At 39.7% G+C, this 19,491-nt stretch overlaps 1 protein-coding gene across 1 annotated transcript in view; it reads left to right on the forward strand.

Moving 5' to 3' along the window:
* The window catches only part of LOC141098579 (cytochrome P450 2C14-like), a 111,652-nt gene that overhangs the window by 78,803 nt on the left and 13,358 nt on the right, over positions 1–19,491 (forward strand). Inside the window, exons 2-6 of the mRNA XM_073586484.1 lie at positions 248–444; positions 7,299–7,461; positions 9,770–9,919; positions 14,046–14,206; positions 16,290–16,466. Coding sequence (XP_073442585.1) covers positions 265–444; positions 7,299–7,461; positions 9,770–9,919; positions 14,046–14,206; positions 16,290–16,466 — 831 coding nt within the window. The 5' untranslated portion in view covers positions 248–264. The remainder of the gene's footprint in view (positions 1–247; positions 445–7,298; positions 7,462–9,769; positions 9,920–14,045; positions 14,207–16,289; positions 16,467–19,491) is intronic.

A 19,491-nucleotide genomic window follows, 5' to 3' on the forward strand; every position in this document is an offset into this window, starting at 1 on the left:
GCCTGTTTGTTAGGGAATCCCCACATGTATTCAGGCTGTCCAGCGGCCACAAATCATGCAGCTGTTTCACACAAACTAATTCTCTGAGCACGCCAAAATACTTGGAGGACACCCAAGCATGCTCAGGAAAACCCAAGCAATGAGTATGCTCGTTCATCACTATGGGTTATACATAATGACAAACTCAGCAGATACTGTGAGCTACATACTTAATCATGTTTATTTTTGTCTTTTTGTATTTTCATAGAAACTTTTCCCGGTGCCATGGACGTCTCAAATCCCATCACATTGGTTCTGTCTGTGGTTATTACTCTTTTTATTGCCCTATTTTTCTTTGGACGGCAAAAAAAAGCTAATAATCTGCCTCCCGGACCGCGACCGCTACCTATCATTGGTAACTTGCATATTCTAGATCGGAATAGACCATATCAGACATTGCATCAGGTAACATTCAGTTCAGTTTTTATGACTATATTATTTTGAGTTATTCTTGTATATTCCCAGAAAGATTAAGGAACAGGCTGCATACTGTACAGTTGTGTGAAAAAGTATTTGCCTTCTTCCTGATTTCTGATACTTTTGCATGTTTGTCACACTAAAAAAGGTTTCAGATCACCAAACAAATTTAAATATTTAGACAAAAATAACATAAGTAAACCCAAAATGCAACTTTTAAATGAAAGTTTTTATTATTAAGGGAAAAAGAAATCCAAACCAACAGTGCCCTGTGTGAAAAGGTAATTCCCCTCACCTTAAAACATTATCTGTTATTTATCACATCCTTGGGAAGCTGAATTCAAATTCCTTAGGTATGAGAACAGGTATGGCAACAATCAGGTCTTCCCTTCTCATTCAAGATATCACTTAAGTAGGACCTGCATGGCAAAATGAAATAGACCTAAAGATCCTCAAAAGCTAGACATCATGTCATGATACAAAGAAATCCTGGAACAAATAAGAAGCAAAGTAATTGAGATCTATCAGTCTGGAAAAAGTTTTAATACCATTTCTCAACATTTGGACTCCAGTGAACCTAAGTGAGAGCCATTATCCACAAATCGTGAAAATATGAAGCAGTGGTGAACCTTCCCAGTAGTGGCTGGCCTATCAAAATTATCTCAAAAGAACAGCGACGACTCATGCAAGAGGTCATAAAATATCCCACAGCAACATCCAAAGAATTGCAGACCTCACTTGCTTCAGTTAAGGTCAGTGTTCATGACTCCACCGTAAGAAAGAGACTGGGCAAAAATGGCCTGTACGGCAGAGTTCCAAGATGAAAACCACTGCTGAGCAGCAAGAACATAAAGACTCCTCTTAGTTTTGCCAGAAAACATCTTGATTATCCCCAAGACTTTTATCGAGAATACTGTGTGGACTGACGAGACAAAAGTTGAACTTTTTGGAAGGTGTATATCCCATTACATCTCTAACACTAACACGAAAAAGGGGCATACTAACACCAAGGATCACTCATAAATAAAATAATAAATCTTTATTGACATACAATACACTCAAAAGATAAAAAAATTAAAAACCTTAACAGTCATAAAGAACGTGAAAGCCCATAATAAGGCTACTGATCATCCCCCCTTGTGTGGACACCACTCCCTGTGTCTTCCCAGCAAAAAATAAAGTACAAAGATTTCAATTAAAAGTCACACCTAGTAGGATACATCCTTAAAACCCATCCTGCGTGATAGTATATATGAATCTAATGAAAATGTAGAGTCCCTGTGGGTGGAGATAAGGGGAGGGGGAAAAATAATAAATTACTGATAGGGGTTTGTTATAAGTCTCCAAAAATAATGGAAGCAACAGAGAATATCCTCATCAAGCAAATAGATGAAGCTGCGACTCAAGGAGAAGTCATTATTATGGGGGACTTCAACTACCCTGAAATACATTGGGGAACTGAAACCTGCAGTTCCAGCAAAGGTAATAGGTTTTTGACAACTATGAGAGACAATTACCTTTCACAACTGGTTCAGGACCCAACAAGAGGGGGGGGGCACTGCTAGACCTAATATTAACCAACAGGCCTGACCGCATATCAAATGTATTGGTTGGGGGTCACTTGGGTAATAGTGACCACAAATTAATAAGTTTTCATGTATCCTTTAATAGGATGTGTAGTAGAGGGGTAACAAGGACACTAAACTTCAGGAAAGCAAATTTCCCACGGATGAGAGATGATCTTGGTACAATTAACTGGGACGATATCCTGAGACATAAAAAAACACAAAGAAAATGGGAGACGTTTATTAGCATCCTGAATAGGACCTGTGCACAATATATACCGTATGGGAATAAACATGCGAGAAATAGGAGGAAACCACTATGGCTAAATAGAGCTGTAAGGGGCATAATAAGTGACAAAAATAAAGCATTTAGAGAATTAAAGCAAGTAGGTTGTGATGAGGCATTAACTAAATACAGAAGATTAAATAAATTCTGTAAAAAGCAAATCAAGACAGCAAAGATTGAGACAGAGAGACTCATTGCCAGAGAAAGTAAAAATAATCCCAAAATATTCTTTAACTACATAAATAGTAAGAAGCTGAAAAATGATAGTGTTGGTCCCCTTAAAAATAGTCTGGGTGAAATGGTGGATGAGGATGAGGAAAAAGCCAATATGCTAAATGACTTTTTTTCAACAGTATTTACATAAGAAAATCCCATGACAGATAACATGATCAGGGATAAAAATTCTCCGTTAAATGTCACCTGCTCAACCCAGCAGGAAGTACGGCGACGTCTAAAAATCACAAAAATTGACAAATCCCCGGGCCCGGATGGTATACACCCCCGAGTACTGCAGGAATTAAGCACAGTCATAGATAGACCATTATTTTTAATCTTTAAAGATTCCATAATAACAGGGTCTGTACCACAAGACTGGCGTATAGAAAATGTGGTGCCAATATTCAAAAAGGGTACAAAAACTGAACTTGGAAATTATAGGCCAGTAAGTTTAACCTCAACTGTGGGCAAAATCCTGGAGGGTTTTCTAAGATATACTATACTGGAGTATCTGAAGAAGAATAACCTCATGACCCAATATCAACATGGGTTTACAAGGGACTGTTCCTGTCAGACTAATCTGATAAGCTTTTATGAAGAGGTAAGTTCAGGACTGGAACAAGGGCATGCAGTGGACGTGGTGTACATGGACTTTTCAAAAGCTTTTGATATGGTGCCACACAAAAGGTTGATACATAAAATAAGATCAATGGGGATAGGGGAAAATATGTGTAGGTGGGTTAAGAGCTGGCTCAGGGATAGGAAACAAAGGGTGGTTATTAATGGAGCACACTCGGACTGGGTCACGGTTAGCAGTGGGGTACCACAGGGGTCAATTTTGGGCCCGCTTCTTTTTAACATATTTATTAATGACCTTGTAGGGAGCAAAGAGAGCAGAATTTCAATATTTGCAGATGACACTAAACTCTGCAGGGTAATCAATACAGAGGAGGACAATTTTATATTACAGGATGATTTATGTAAACTAGAAGCTTGGGCTGATAAATGGCAAATGAGCTTTAATGGGGATAAATGTAAGGTCATACACTTGAGTAGGACAAACAAGATGTATAAATATGTGCTTAACTGTAAAACACTGGGCAAAACTGTCACTGAAAAAGACCTGGGTGTATGGGTGGATGACAAACTCACATTTAGTGGCCAGTGTCAGGCAGCTGCTTCAAAGGCAATTAAAATAATGGAATGCATTAAAAGAGGCATAGATGCTCATGAGGAGAACATAATTTTACCTCTATATAAGTCACTAGTGTGACCACACTTAGAATACTGTGTACAGTTCTGATCTCCGGTGTATAAGAAAGACATAGCTGATCTGGAGCGGGTGCAGAGAAAAGCGACCAAGGTTATTAGGGGACTAGGGGATCTGCAAAACCAATACAGCTTAATACACTTGGGGCTATTTAGTTTGGAAAATCGAAGGCTTAGGGGTGATCTTATTACAATGTCTAAATATATGCGGGGACAAAAAAAAGACCTTTCCAATGATCTTTTTACTCTTAGACCTGTGACGGGGACAAGGGGGCATCCTCTATGTCTGGAGGAAAGAAGGTTTAAGCATACTCACAGACACGGATTCTTTACTGTAAGAGCAGTGAGACTATGGAACTCTCTGCCATATGATGTTGTAATGAGTGATTCCCTAATAAAATTTAAGAAGGGACTGGATGCCTTTCTTGAAAAGTATAATGTTACAGGGTATATACACTAGTTTCCTTAATATTGCGTTGATCCAGGGAGCTAGTGTGATTGCCGTATGTGGAGTCGGGAAGGAATTTTTTTCCCCAATGTGAAGCTTACTGTTTGCCACATGGGTTTTTTTTGCCTTCCTCTGGATCAACATGTTAGGGCAGGTTAGCATAGGATATGGGTTGAACTAGATGGACTTAAAGTCTTCCTTTAACCTTAATGACTATGTTACTATGTTACTATGTGATGGTATATTGGCACGGTGAAACTATAAACAAGAACATATATGCATACAATCAATACTGGGTTCATCAGGGATTCATATATACATAATACATCATCTGCATTAATAGCTAACCACGGGAGAACTAACTAAGCAGGCTAATATGAGACAGGAATTGGATACAGGAGGCATGAATACATACCAGCAATGCAGTCACAAGGGGAGAAGAGAAATGAGATGCTTCCTGAGTGCAGGCAGAAGGAAAATGGTGGACTGGAGGGAAAATGGGGGCTGAACTAACCATAATCCTTTGCAAAAGGCTACCAGGATGCATTGCAACCTTACAAAAATGCACTGCAAATGAAGGGAAATAGCAAAGTGAAAGTAAAACACACAATAACACTGCGGTTATGACTCTGGTCACTAGATGGAGCCAGAAAACACTGTAAACATTAACAAGCAGATAATCAGGGATTATGAATTAAATGTCAGAGACAGAACACTACCTGTACCCACTGATGCACCTAATGTGTGCAATGCAAGCCCTGTAGGTGTTTGTAAACAAGTCAAGTAGCTGGGAAGAGAAAACAAGGAGGAGGGAGGTGAACAAGTCGCGATCCCCAAGACTTTTATTGAGAATACTGTTTGGACTGACGAGACAAAAGGTGAACTTTTTGGAAGGTGTATTTCCCATTACATCTGGCGTAGAAGTAGCACAGCATTTGAGAAAAGGAACATCATACCAACAGTAAAATAAGGTGGTGGTAGTGTGATGGTCTGGGGATATTTTGCTGCTTCAGGACCTGGAAAACTTCCTGTGGCAAATGGAACCATGAATTCTGCTGTCTACCAAAATATCCAGAAGTTGAATGTCTGGCCATCTGTTTGTGACCTCAAGCTGAAGCGCACTTGGGCTATGCAGCAGGACAATGATCCAAAACACATCAGCATGTCCACCTCTGAATTGTTTAAGAAAAACAAAATTAAGACTTTGGAGTGGCCAAGTCAAAGTATTGACATTAATCCAATTGAAATGCTCTTGCCTGACTTTAGAAAGGCGATTCATGCTGGGAAATCCTCCAATGTGGCTGAATTAGAACAATTCAGCAAAGATGAGTGGGCCAAAATTCTTCTAGAGTGTTGTAAAAGACTCTTTGCCAGTTATTGCAAATGCTTGATTGAAGTTGTTGCTGCTCATGTGACTTTCTAGTTTTTATTCTTAGATTCTGTCTCTCACAGTTTAAGTGTACCTGCGATAAAAATTACAGACCTCTCCATTCCTTGTAGGTGGGGAAATCTGCAAAATCGGCAGTGTATCAAATACTTATTTTCCCCTCTGTATATTCAACGAAGGAGCCCAGGATTGGGCACATATACACCAAGATGGGAGACATATATGCTAGAAAAATGGTGGAATTGGAGCCTTTTATTCCTTGGGAGTTTGTGCGGTTACCCCTATAGTATGCCCAGCCATTTAATTTCCCATTTAATTTAAAATCTGCTCTGGAGGCAGAGTGTCAGGGATAACTATGTTCATCCAATAGTTCTTTAGAGATCATTTACATATTAAGAAAAATGTGGATTTCTCTGGAATAAGACATTAGATTGCAAATTTCAAGGTGTGTGTGCAAATATAGATGATTTACGAGGGTTGATCCTACTGACAGATTCCCTTTAAAGGAACTGTGCACGTTATATAATCTTTATTGCTAGAAAGGTCAGCTCACTAATGAGCAGGTTCAAAGGTCCTTTCTATGGATCCCCAGTGATCAGCTTTAATTTGTAGGTACATATGGTGGTAAGTGTTCAATTTCCATACAGCACCACCACAGGGGAAGTGAAGTACTACACAGTTCTTATTTAAACCAATTAAATGTCCCTGTATGCACATACATGATGAGTTCTTCTTAACAAAATGTTGTTTTGAAGCCATTTTTTACTCTGGCTGAGAGATGAGGGTCTTGAATAGGATAACCCCCCTCTCCTTTTTACGTGGAATCCTCTGATGGCTATAATTGACAATGGCTTTTTACAAATTGAACAACCTTATTAAGCTTCTGGATTTAACACTTTATGAAAGGTGGAGAGTGCCTGGATGGTGGTAAAAAAAAATGTTTAAAATATATTTGAGTTGCCCTTCAGTTGACATGTCCTTAGCAGACAAGATATGTAAATTCACGTTGACCAAAAATTAGGGACTTTTGGCCAGTGAGAGTATAAAAAGTATCTGTGATTATATTGTAAGGCTGTAGCTTGCAGCTTTCAAGGGTTTAGCAGGTGAAAGTTTTTGTGAGACACAAACCCTGTTTGCACTGTTCAACTTTAACATTACATTAATGTTTAAAATCTAAGTTTCAGATGAAAGTAAAAGGCCAAACATGCCTGATGAAAGGACTTACAAAGTGCTACTGTAGCTGAGTCTGATTGTGGTGCAACCCTGGTGTCCAAAGACACATTTCACCCAGCTTTGTCATGGGACTCACACCATATTTTTTAAAACAATCCTGAGAAATTCTTGATGTCCTGGACAAAAAGGTGAAGGAGTTTGCACAATTCCAGTCTGGAAATGGGTTGTTTTGGGTGTATTGGGGCAGACGTATGGGCAGGGCTAACGTTTCCCTAATTTTCCAACAGAAATGTTGATAACTATACATATGGCACTAGCATTTTTGTGGATGGTCAGTGGCTCTCTGCTCTTATTTTCTGAGTAGACTCCTTTGCCTATGGAAATGTAAAGGGTGGTGAAAAGATATTTAGGAAATGAAATTATTAAGTCCAAAATTAAGAGTCATATTGTCAGAATTTCTGGAATTTTGAATAACACAATATCCTTTTAATATTCCAGCTCTCTAAGAAGTATGGACCCATATACACCATACAGTTAGGAGAGCAGAAAGTCGTTGTCCTTTGCGGATATGAGGCTGTAAAAGACGCCCTTGTCAATCATGCCGAAGAATTTTCTGGAAGACCAAAAGTGCCAATGTTTGAGGAAATATCAAATGGACACGGTAAAGGGGAAGGAAGGAATTCCCTTCTTTGCTCAGATCAACTCAGAAACATTGTCAATTCTGATTGTGGGTTGATAACAATATACTCCCGTCTAGTTGTTGCCACCGGCAGAATCGCACTGTCTCACGGGCCAGCCCAAGCTGAACCTAAAGTCACTCTGGCTTTATTTCTTATTATCTCTTCCTTTAGCTACAACATGCACAACATCTAATGTACAAAACCATCTAATTATTTTGAGAACTATACTGCAAAAAGCAGAAAATACCATTTGTGGGAAGTGGTTATGGAAGTTTCTTTATTGAATAATATTTCCCCCCCCACAAAAAAAAACCCCCAAAAAATACATTTGAGTAAAAAAAAGATGTTTCCTTAAATTGGTTGTTTCTTTTCAATCAAATTTTTCCCCACTGTAGTTTGCTAAAAAAAATTTTTACTTGCTTTCCCTCGGTCCACTATTGAGTCTTATGGTATCTGGTCGCTGAACTTTTGATGTGATGACAGCATCAAAGCCAATGTCAGCTCTCAACGGGGGCATTATGTCTACACCGGAACATCCCACTAGAGCCACTGAGCTCACTGATTGGCTGCCACACGTGATGTCATCACCGCAGCCGATGCCAATCACTGGGAAAAGAAACGGAGACTCGCTGATGAGTACAGAGCATTTTTTTTAATAGCAAACTGCATCCAGAGGATAGATTTAATTAAAAGGCAATAACCCCTTTAATTTTAAAATTAGTCATGTCCTTACAACATGGGGCTTGAAAATATATAAATTTTCATTTTTCAATCTTTTGAACAAAACCAGCAATATTAAGAAATGTCAGTTCCAATTTAAAATAATAAGAAAGCCTTATGTGTCCTGAAAAATATATATATCAAATTTAGTTGAAATGCAAAAAGAAAAAAAATACTGATTACTTTTATAATGCAACAAACCAAAAGATTATAGGCATCACCGTGTAGAATATTTTTTAGCTTTCATGGTAACATGCTTTTATTTTCCCATATCCCGAGTTTAGATAAGACTAAAAACAAGAAGCTTGAGGTAGGGATGAAGCTTAAATGAAAGCTTTTAACAGAGAACAATCTTTTAATTAAGTATATAGATCCACATCCAAAATGCAAAAGATGCAAGGCACTCACTGTCCCAATATAAGGCCTTATTGTGGAATATACATACAAAGCAGGAGAGCTCTCAGTGGAGCCGCACTGGACGACGGCCGTTTCGTGCAATACTGCACTTCTACGGGTCCTCGTGCAATACTGCACGAAACGGCCGTCGTCCAGTGTGGCTCCATTGAGAACTCTCCTACTTTGCATGTATATTCCACAATAAAAGGACGTACAGTATATTGGGACAGTGAGTGCCTTGCATCTTTTGCATTTTGGACGTGGACATTTTATGATTCTTCATTTGGCATGGCACCCATGATCACTAGGAGTCGGAGGTAATTCATTATCCCAGAAATGTGCAGCTGTGCCAGTCATTTGTGCTATCTCACGGCATTCATACTATAAATATATATCCATTTTTTAAATTTCTTTATTTTAGGCAATTGTTTTTACGTATCCCATATGTATCACCATATTTAAGTAAAATATATACATTTTGCAGTTCTGACACTGGCCTCTGGGGGTTTTTTAGACTCCAACATCCTGTTTTAATAAAAAATCATCATCTTTTGTACTGAAACATCTAATGAGCCTGTGTAAAGGTCACTGTGACGGTAAGGGGAGCTGAATCAGCTAAGACATTGTCTAATATGATTCTTGGATCCTGTGCTATCAGCTGTATACAAAGGTGTTACCAGTCATTGCAATCTTGTCTCAGATAATGAGTCTCTTGAAAACTCTTCTGAAAAAGACAGGAAGCATGGGTTTAAAAAAGCCCCTGTTGCCAGTGTGAAAGTTGCGAGATCACAATTTTTGGTATCCAGTAGAGATTATGATATGAAAAAAGAACTATTTTTCTTGGAGAAGCAGGCTGATGGTTGAGAGAGATGTCCGTCAGGCATGTCCGATTTCGGTCTGCCGATCACATTGTTCTCTCTGAGATAACCTGCGGTCATAGAGAAAACAGGTGCGTTTGGCCAAACAAGCGCTAGTGTATAGGAGAGTCGGCTGAGATGCGTGTCAGACAAACTATAACTCATAAATGGTCTCCAAAGAAGACATAAGATAAATATAGAAGAATTATTCCATGCACTAGAAATTTTGACTCTTCAACTTTCTGAGTAGGAAATGTTAGTCACAGTATTGTATAGCATCTATTTTTGTCTTATTTATTGCGTAATATATCCTTAGGAGTAATTTTTGCGCAGTATGACATATGGAAAGTGATGAGACGGTTTACTCTGTCAACACTTCGTGATTTTGGAATGGGGAAAGGAGCCATCGAAAACAAGATTTCTGAAGAAAGTGAATGTTTGGTAAAGAAGATCAGATCTTTTAAAGGTTGGTGATGCTTCCCCCTCTTAGTCATTGCTGAGCTGTGAGCTCTACCATCCCCTCTGTGTCGTAAAATCACTGTAAAATAGCTGGTGTCTGCATTCCCTGCCTCGGCTTTTATATTGGATAAGACAGTCCCTCCTGATGCAATCTGATATCTGCAAAGCATTATGGGGAAGTCCTAAGGTCAAGTATGTCTTCCTTGTCTATTACTATCTTTTGCTTTGTGTGAAAACTGTGGCTGATATTTTTTGGGGGTCCATTTGTGTGTATGGAATTGCAAGTTGTTATAATTCTCCAGGACCTGCGTATTTCATAAATTTCGACTGAGATTTGAATCTAATCTTGAATCCATCAATTTCATCATCTGTAAAAGACTCCAACCTGGTTTCACTCTAACCTTTAATCACACTGAAGATTGGCACAACTGATGATGTGATAGAAAGAATATACAATCAAAATCTGATGAGTAGAGTTCCGACCACTGTGACAACCGCTCAGAAGAATAACCTTAAGCTCCATGGCATCAATTAAAAAAGTCCGACAAGTTCTCCTTCCTACTAGGTGTTATTCATAATAATGATGTCTATACCTTTTCAGGAACCGGGACTTGAATGAATCTGCTACTGTACCTCTTTATGCCTTGTATCTTCATCACTGCTAATACTAAGACTGACCAAGTCCTAAGAAAGTGATATCTTTTTTTACTATCGGCAACCCCGATTAGTAATTTTTAGAAGTCTGAAGTGTTGATCATTGGTTATGAATGTGTTGGGCACTTATGCCACACACTAGAAGTATTCTAAGGCATTGACATACTCCTCACTAGTGTTGAGCATTCCGATACCGCAAGTATCGGGTATCGGCCGATACTTGCTGTATCGGAATTCCGATACCGACTTCCGATATTTTTTCAATATCGGAATTCGGCATCGGAATCGGAAGTTCAGTTGATTGACGGCCTGACGTCATCATGATGCGCGGTGTGTGCGCATCATGATGCGCCGTCATTTCGGGCCTTCCGGGGGTCTCTGCCGGCCTGCCGGGGGGCTGTGTGGACTGCCCGGGGTCTGTACCGGCCTGCCGGGGGGCTGTGCCGGCCTGCCGGTGGTCTGTGCACCCTGTGGGGGTCTGTACCGGCCTGCCGGGGGGCTGTGCCGGCCTGCCGGGGGGCTGTGCTGATGTCCGGGGGTCTGTGCAAGCATCGTCCGATGGGACTACAAGTCCCATCGGGCGATGCCTGCTACCATGACAGTGATTGACACATTAGCCAATGATGGGACAGTAGTAGTCCCATCATCCGGCTAATGTGTTAAATGTTAAAAAAAAAAAAAAAAAAATACTACATACATACTACATGCATGCTACATACATACTACATGCATGCTACATACATACTACATGCATGCTACATACATACTACATATATACTACATACATACTACATACATACTGCATGCTACATACATACTACATACATACTACATGCATGCTACATACATACTACATATATACTACATACATACTACATACATGCTACATACATACTACATGCATGCTACATGCATGCTACATACATACTACATATATACTACATACATACTACATACATGCTACATACATACTGCATGCTACATACATACTACATACATACTACAGTACATGCATGCTACATACATACTACATATATACTACATGCATGCTACATACATACTACATGCTACATACATACTACATATATACTACATACATACTACATACATGCTACATACATACTACATACATACTACATGCATGCTACATACATACTACATGCATGCTACATACATACTACATGCATGCTACATACATACTACATGCATGCTACATACATACTACATGCATGCTACATACATACTACATGCTACATACATACCACATATATACTACATACATACAATACATTCATACAATACATACATAGACATACAGTACATATAACATAGAGTAACATACTTACCAATACTTGTCACATTGTTCCCCGAAGCCATTGTCTTTTCCGGGATAAATATTAACATAACAAACCACAAAAATAATCACCCACGATCCGAAGCAGTCCACGAGTGTGTCCCACGACGATCTTGGGTAGAGAACTGCAGCATCAGATGATGCTGCCGTTCTCTACGGCTGCAGGAATCCAATGACGGAAGGTAGGTATCCTTCCGCACTGTATTCCTCCGCCACTTAAAAAAAAAAAGTCCCTAGTCTCACTTTATGCCATTGCTGTGTGGGAAATTCCCACACAGCAATGGCATAAAGTGAGACTAGGGACTTTTTTTTTTTAAGTGGCGGAGGAATACAGTGCGGAAGGATACCTACCTTCCGTCATTGGATTCCTGCAGCCCGTAGAGAACGGCAGCATCATCTGATGCTGCAGTTCTCTACCCAAGATCGTCGTGGGACACACTCGTGGACTGCTTCGGATCGTGGGTGAGTATTTTTGTGGTTTGTTATGTTAATATTTATCCCGGAAAAGACAATGGCTTCGGGGAACAATGTGACAAGTATTGGTAAGTATGTTACTCTATGTTATATGTACTGTATGTCTATGTATGTATTGTATGAATGTATTGTATGTATGTAGTATATATGTGGTATGTATGTAGCATGTAGTATGTATGTAGCATGCATGTAGTATGTATGTAGCATGCATGTAGTATATATGTAGTATGTATGTAGCATGTAGTATGTAGCATGCATGTAGTATATATGTAGTATGTATGTAGCATGTAGTATGTATGTAGCATGCATGTAGTATATATGTAGTATGTAGCATGTAGTATGTATGTAGCATGCATGTAGTATATATGTAGTATGTATGTAGTATGTATGTAGCATGCATGTAGCATGCAGTATGTATGTAGCATGCATGTAGTATATATGTAGTATGTAGTATGTATGTAGCATGCATGTAGTATATATGTGTTATGTATGTAGCATGTAGCATGCATGTAGCATGCATGTAGTATGTATGTAGCATGCATGTAGTATGTATGTAGCATGCATGTAGTATATATGTAGTATGTATGTAGCATGTAGTATGTAGCATGCATGTAGTATATATGTAGTATGTATGTAGCATGTAGTATGTATGTAGCATGCATGTAGTATATATGTAGTATGTATGTAGCATGTAGTATGTATGTAGCATGCATGTAGTATATATGTAGTATGTATGTAGTATGTATGTAGCATGCATGTAGCATGCAGTATGTATGTAGCATGCATGTAGTATATATGTAGTATGTAGTATGTATGTAGCATGCATGTAGTATATATGTGTTATGTATGTAGCATGTAGCATGCATGTAGCATGCATGTAGTATGTATGTAGTATATATGTGGTATGTATGTAGCATGCAGTATGTATGTAGCATGCATGTAGTATATATGTAGTATGTATGTTGCATGTAGTATGAATGTAGCATGTATGTAGTATGTAGTATGAATGTAGCATGTATGTAGTATGCATGTTGTATGTATGTAGCATGTAATTTTTTTTTTTTTTTTTTTTTTTTTTTACATTTAACACATTAGCCGGATGATGGGACTACTACTGTCCCATCATTGGCTAATGTGTCAATCACTGTCATGGTAGCAGGCATCGCCCGATGGGACTTGTAGTCCCATCGGACGATGCCTGCACAGACCCCCGGAGCCTGCACAGACCACCGGCAGGCCGGCACAGCCCCCCGGAGCCTGCACAGCCCCCCGGCAGGCCGGCACAGCCCCCCGGCAGGCCGGCACAGCCCCCCGGAGCCTGCACAGACCACCGGCAGGCCGGCACAGACCACCGGAGCCTGCACAGACCCCCTGGCAGGCCGGCACAGCCCCCCGAAAGGCCCGTACAGACCCCAGAGAGGCTGTACAAGGGCAGGAAAGGGTTTTTCTTATTCCGATACCGGAAGTCCCATAGACTTGAATGGGACTTCCGGTATCGGAATCGGCGATACCGATACTTTTTTTAAAGATCGGCCGATACCATCCGATACGATACTTTGAAGTATCGGACGGTATCGCTCAACTCTACTCCTCACGCTTTACATGATACAACTAAAATGTGAAGACCTTTGTCTTTTTGTCATATTTCCAGGCAAACCCTTCGATAACACCAAAATTTTGAATGCTGCTGTAGCCAACATAATCGTCTCCATCTTACTGAGTAATCGGTTTGATTATGAAGATCCCACACTTCTGAAATTATTAAAGATTGTTAATGAAAGTATGCAATTAATCGGAACTCCAATGGTAATGGTGAGCATCCAATTTCAAAAGGCTTTTCAGAAAATAACATTGAATTGCCATTTTTTTTGGATAGGACTTTATGATGTGATTGACGGGGACTGAGCTTCAGGTCACCCCAACAGTTAGCAGAAAGAAGGGGTCATGTGATTACTAGATCATTGCATCCACCTCAAAACCTTCCAGTAAAAAAGTTTTTCCTCTCTGAACGCTTTCTCTAAATCCAAATAGGATTACTTGCTGCCATGGTCATAATCCATCTGTTTTCGTGACCTCATCACAGAAAGGGTAGTAACCAGCAGCTAATTTAATAACACAATGCACTTTGCACTTGTTTTTGGAAATTAATCACTAGAGATAAGCGAATCGGGAAAATTAGAAGTTGCCTGTTTGCGTGTTTTTTCCGGGAAATTCAATTTTTGAGAAGTTATTTTACACTAATTGAATGTCCCTTATTATGCTTGTGGTTCTGGAAAGACCCTAGAGCATATTAAAATTAATATGAAAAAAATATGAAAGATCTGGCCCCCTTTACCACTCACTGTGTCCTACCCGGTCCTAGTCACATCTTCAGATTGCCAACACTTACGTTGAAAGCCTGATGCCTCTCTCACTGGGTTCAGACTTACGGCTCTGATTAAGCCTGGGAGGGCTTTGCATAACCAAGTGAAAGATCATGGAATCATGGCATCACAAGTGTGGGCTTTGACTTTGCGCCAGCATGCGCAGAACCCTCCCAGGCCTCATCAAAGATGGAGGTCCCAGCCCAAAGTGAGAGACCAGGGGATTTCATTGCTCATGACAGTGATCGGAAGTATTTTTTATTTAACCTTTTGATAGACTTTTTTTTTGCTAAATCTGCATGGCAACAAATTACAAAAAAAATCAGCCTATTGGCAATTGCAGATTTTTAGAAAATCTAGCAGAATTCAATTCCATTCAAATTTATTTGCTCATCTCTATTACTAAAATATATAAATTATCCATCTTAGTGATTTATGATCAGGCAGACTGTTCTGTGCAGGACACTGACTCAAAGTGACGGTGTTGCTGTTAGAGGTAACACCATTTGGCTTAGACGAGTAATGTTCCATATATTCCATAATGCTCTCCACTTCCTTCCCATTAATACACTTACCAGAGGCAAATCCTAGCCTGCATTTGATAGTACAATAGCATGATTGGCTGTTGCTGGTGTTGGTGGTGATTGCGGAGCGGCTAGATGGTCCTACATTCTTAGCCATGGTATTTTTTTAAATTTTACGCTACCCTGTTCATAGCCACTGTTATTTTTCCATACACTTTATAAACTTATACCCTGAGCACAAACGCATGAAGTTCAAAAGAGTGAAAAGAATGTAAAATTCCCTTAAAAATATACATTTTTATTGAATGATGCAAAAAACAAATTTCATGTAGATAGTACATGTGCATCTCACAAAATTAGAATATCATCAAAAAGTTAATTTATTTCAGTTCTTCAAGACTATTATTGTATATATCAAGGTTGTAACAGATAAAACAATCTGTTCTGAGCTCCAAAGAACTTCAGGCTATTGTGGTGGGCTGGCTTCCCCTATCAACATTTAACAGACAGTGCCTGTCATTAACATTAATGTTAAAGTAGTAGAATAAAATATGGAGGTGCTAATGGAAAAGTAATAAGTAAAAAGTGTAGAGAATCAAGTTTTACTACTATTGCTGCCATGCTTAATCACCCCTCTGGTGCAGTTATACAACACATTACCGTTTGGAATATTTGACCAAAGTAATAGGGTCATTTCCTCCTATATCTATTGCTGAGCTGTGAGCTTTGACATCCTATAACAATCATGAATAACCCTAAAATGGCTTCTGTATTCCTTGCCTCAGCTTTTATATAGGCTATGGTAATGAGCCATCATCACTGTTTGTCCTGATGAAGAGGTACAATTACCTCGAAACGCGTTGACAAATAAAACTACATCCATGCTGCATCTTGTCTCTTATCGTATATTGGATCCTTGACAGCGTGGGTTTGCATCCACTTTACCTCCAAGTTTGTACCTTTTTAGGCTTTTGTAGCTTTTCTTCATTTATTCTTTTTTCTCTGCAGCTATATAATGCATTTCCAACAGTGATGACCTGGTGTTCCACAGTTCACAAAACGATGATGCAGAATGTGAATGAAATACATGCATTTATTCGAGAGACCTTCACCAACCTGAAGAAAGAACTGGATGTCAATGACCAAAGGAATCTTATAGACTCATTCCTGGTGAAACAAAAGGAGGTAAAGAAATGTGAGAAGACTAAGTTTCCAATTTAGCATGTCTCATAGCGATGTCATTTTGATGGCGTGTTCTTAGTTGTTTGCATTATTACAGGTCACAAAATGAGACACCCCTGCACTAAAAGCCTTCAGAGAACCACAGTCTACTGTCACCTTGTCAAATGTGTACAATGTTAAATAAAATACACTCAAAATATAAATAGGTAAATACCTTTGCACTTATATATACTTCCCAGGAACACGTAGGACCCACAGAAAGTGTGCTAAACTGCAAAAAAAGCTTTATGTATATATCAACAGCACAATAGATATATATGTAAAAGAACAACAATACAAACACAATAAAAAAGGCATTACATGTGCACTGCTAACTGAATAGCAAACTATGGAATAGGTGACAAACCAGGCAGCAAACAGGTGTTATATAACTATTGAAGTATGGAGTTCAGCCTAATTTACCCATCCTGTCATGATACCATATGTGCCAATTAGTGATGAGCGAGTAACATCACTGCTCGGGTCTCCCCGAGCATGCTCGGGTGGTCTCCAAGTATTTTGGCGTGCTTGGAGATTTGGATTTCGTCGTTTCAGCTACATGATTTGCGACTTGTAGACAGGCTGAATACTTGTGGAAATTCCCTAACAATCATGTATTCAAGCTGTCTAGCAGTCGCAAATCATGCAGCTGAGATGACAAAAACTAAATCTCCGAGCACGCCAAAATGCTCAGAGACCACCCGAGCATGCTCGGGAAAACCAAGCAAGTAGTATACTCGCTCATCACTAGGGCCAATATGTATCCGATTACACATTAAAAACTCAACAAACATAGTGAGTAGTGTTGAGCATTCCGATACCGCAAGTATCGGGTATCGGCCGATACTTGCTGTATCGGAATTCCGATACCGACTTCCGATATTTTTTCAATATCGGAATTCGGCATCGGAATCGGAAGTTCAAAGTTGATTGACAGCCTGACGTCATCATGATGCGCGGTGTGTGCGCATCATGATGCGCCGTCATTTCGGGCCTTCCGGGGGTCTCTGCCGGCCTGCCGGGGGGCTGTGTGGACTGCCCGGGGTCTGTACCGGCCTGCCGGGGGGCTGTGCCAGCCTGCTGGTGGTCTGTGCACCCTGTGGGGGTCTGTACCGGCCTGCCGGGGGGCTGTGCCGGCCTGCCGGTGGTCTGTGCACCCTGTGGGGGTCTGTACCGGCCTGCCGGGGGGCTGTGCCGGCCTGCCGGGGGGATGTGCTGATGTCCGGGGGTCTGTGCAAGCATCGTCCGATGGGACTACAAGTCCCATCTGGCGATGCCTGCTACCATGACAGTGATTGACACATTAGCCAATGATGGGACAGTAGTAGTCCCATCATCTGGCTAATGTGTTAAATGTTAAAAAAAAAAAAATACTACATACATACTACATACATACTACATGCATGCTACATACATACTACATGCTACATACATACTACATGCTACATACATACTACATATATACTACATGCATGCTACATACATACTACATGCTACATACATACTACATATATACTACATACATGCTACATACATACTACATGCTACATACATACTACATGCTACATACATGCTACATATATACTACATACATACTACATACATACTACATACATGCTACATACATGCTACATACTGCATGCTACATACATGCTACATACATACTACATACATACTACATGCATGCTACATACATACTACATACATGCTACATACATACCACATATATTCTACATACATGCTACATGCTACATACATACTACATACATACTACATACATGCTACATACATACTACATATATACTACATGCATGCTACATACATACTACATATATACTACATGAATGCTACATACATACTGCATGCTACATGCATGCTACATACATACTACATACATACTACATGCATGCTACATACATACTACATACATACTACATTCATGCTACATACATACCACATATATACTACATACATGCTACATGCTACATACATACTACATACATACTACATACATGCTACATACATACTACATATATACTACATGCATGCTACATACATACTACATATATACTACATGCATGCTACATACATACTGCATGCTACATGCATGCTACATACATACTACATACATACTACATGCTACATACATACCACATATATACTACATACATACAATACATCCATACAATACATACATAGACATACAGTACATATAACATAGAGTAACATACTTACCAATACTTGTCACATTGTTCCCCGAAGCCATTGTCTTTTCCGGAATAAATATTAACATAACAAACCACAAAAATACTCACCCACGATCCGAAGCAGTCCACGAGTGTGTCCCACGACGATCTTGGGTAGAGAACAGCAGCATCAGATGATGCTGCCGTTCTCTACGGGCTGCAGGAATCCAATGACGGAAGGTAGGTATCCTTCCGCACTGTATTCCTCCGCCACTTAAAAAAAAAAAAGTCCCTAGTCTCACTTTATGCCATTGCTGCGTGGTAAATTCCCACACAGCAATGGCATAAAGTGAGACTAGGGACTTTTTTTTTTTTAAGTGGCGGAGGAATACAGTGCGGAAGGATACCTACCTTCCGTCATTGGATTCCTACAGCCCGTAGAGAACGGCAGCATCAGCTGATGCTGCAGTTCTCTACCCAAGATCGTCGTGGGACACACTCGTGGACTGCTTCGGATCGTGGGTGAGTATTTTTGTGGTTTGTTATGTTAATATTTATTCCGGAAAAGACAATGGCTTCGGGGAACAATGTGACAAGTATTGGTAAGTATGTTACTCTATGTTATATGTACTGTATGTCTATGTATGTATTGTATGAATGTATTGTATGTATGTAGTATATATGTGGTATGTATGTAGCATGTAGTATGTATGTAGTATGTATGTAGAATGCATGTAGCATGCAGTATGTATGTAGCATGCATGTAGTATATATGTAGTATGTATGTGGTATGTATGTAGCAT

The sequence above is a fragment of the Dendrobates tinctorius genome, unplaced genomic scaffold, assembly GCF_039654945.1.
Source record: "Dendrobates tinctorius isolate UK_male_01 unplaced genomic scaffold, ASM3965494v1 ptg000093l, whole genome shotgun sequence".
NCBI classification, from domain to species: Eukaryota; Metazoa; Chordata; class Amphibia; order Anura; family Dendrobatidae; genus Dendrobates; species Dendrobates tinctorius.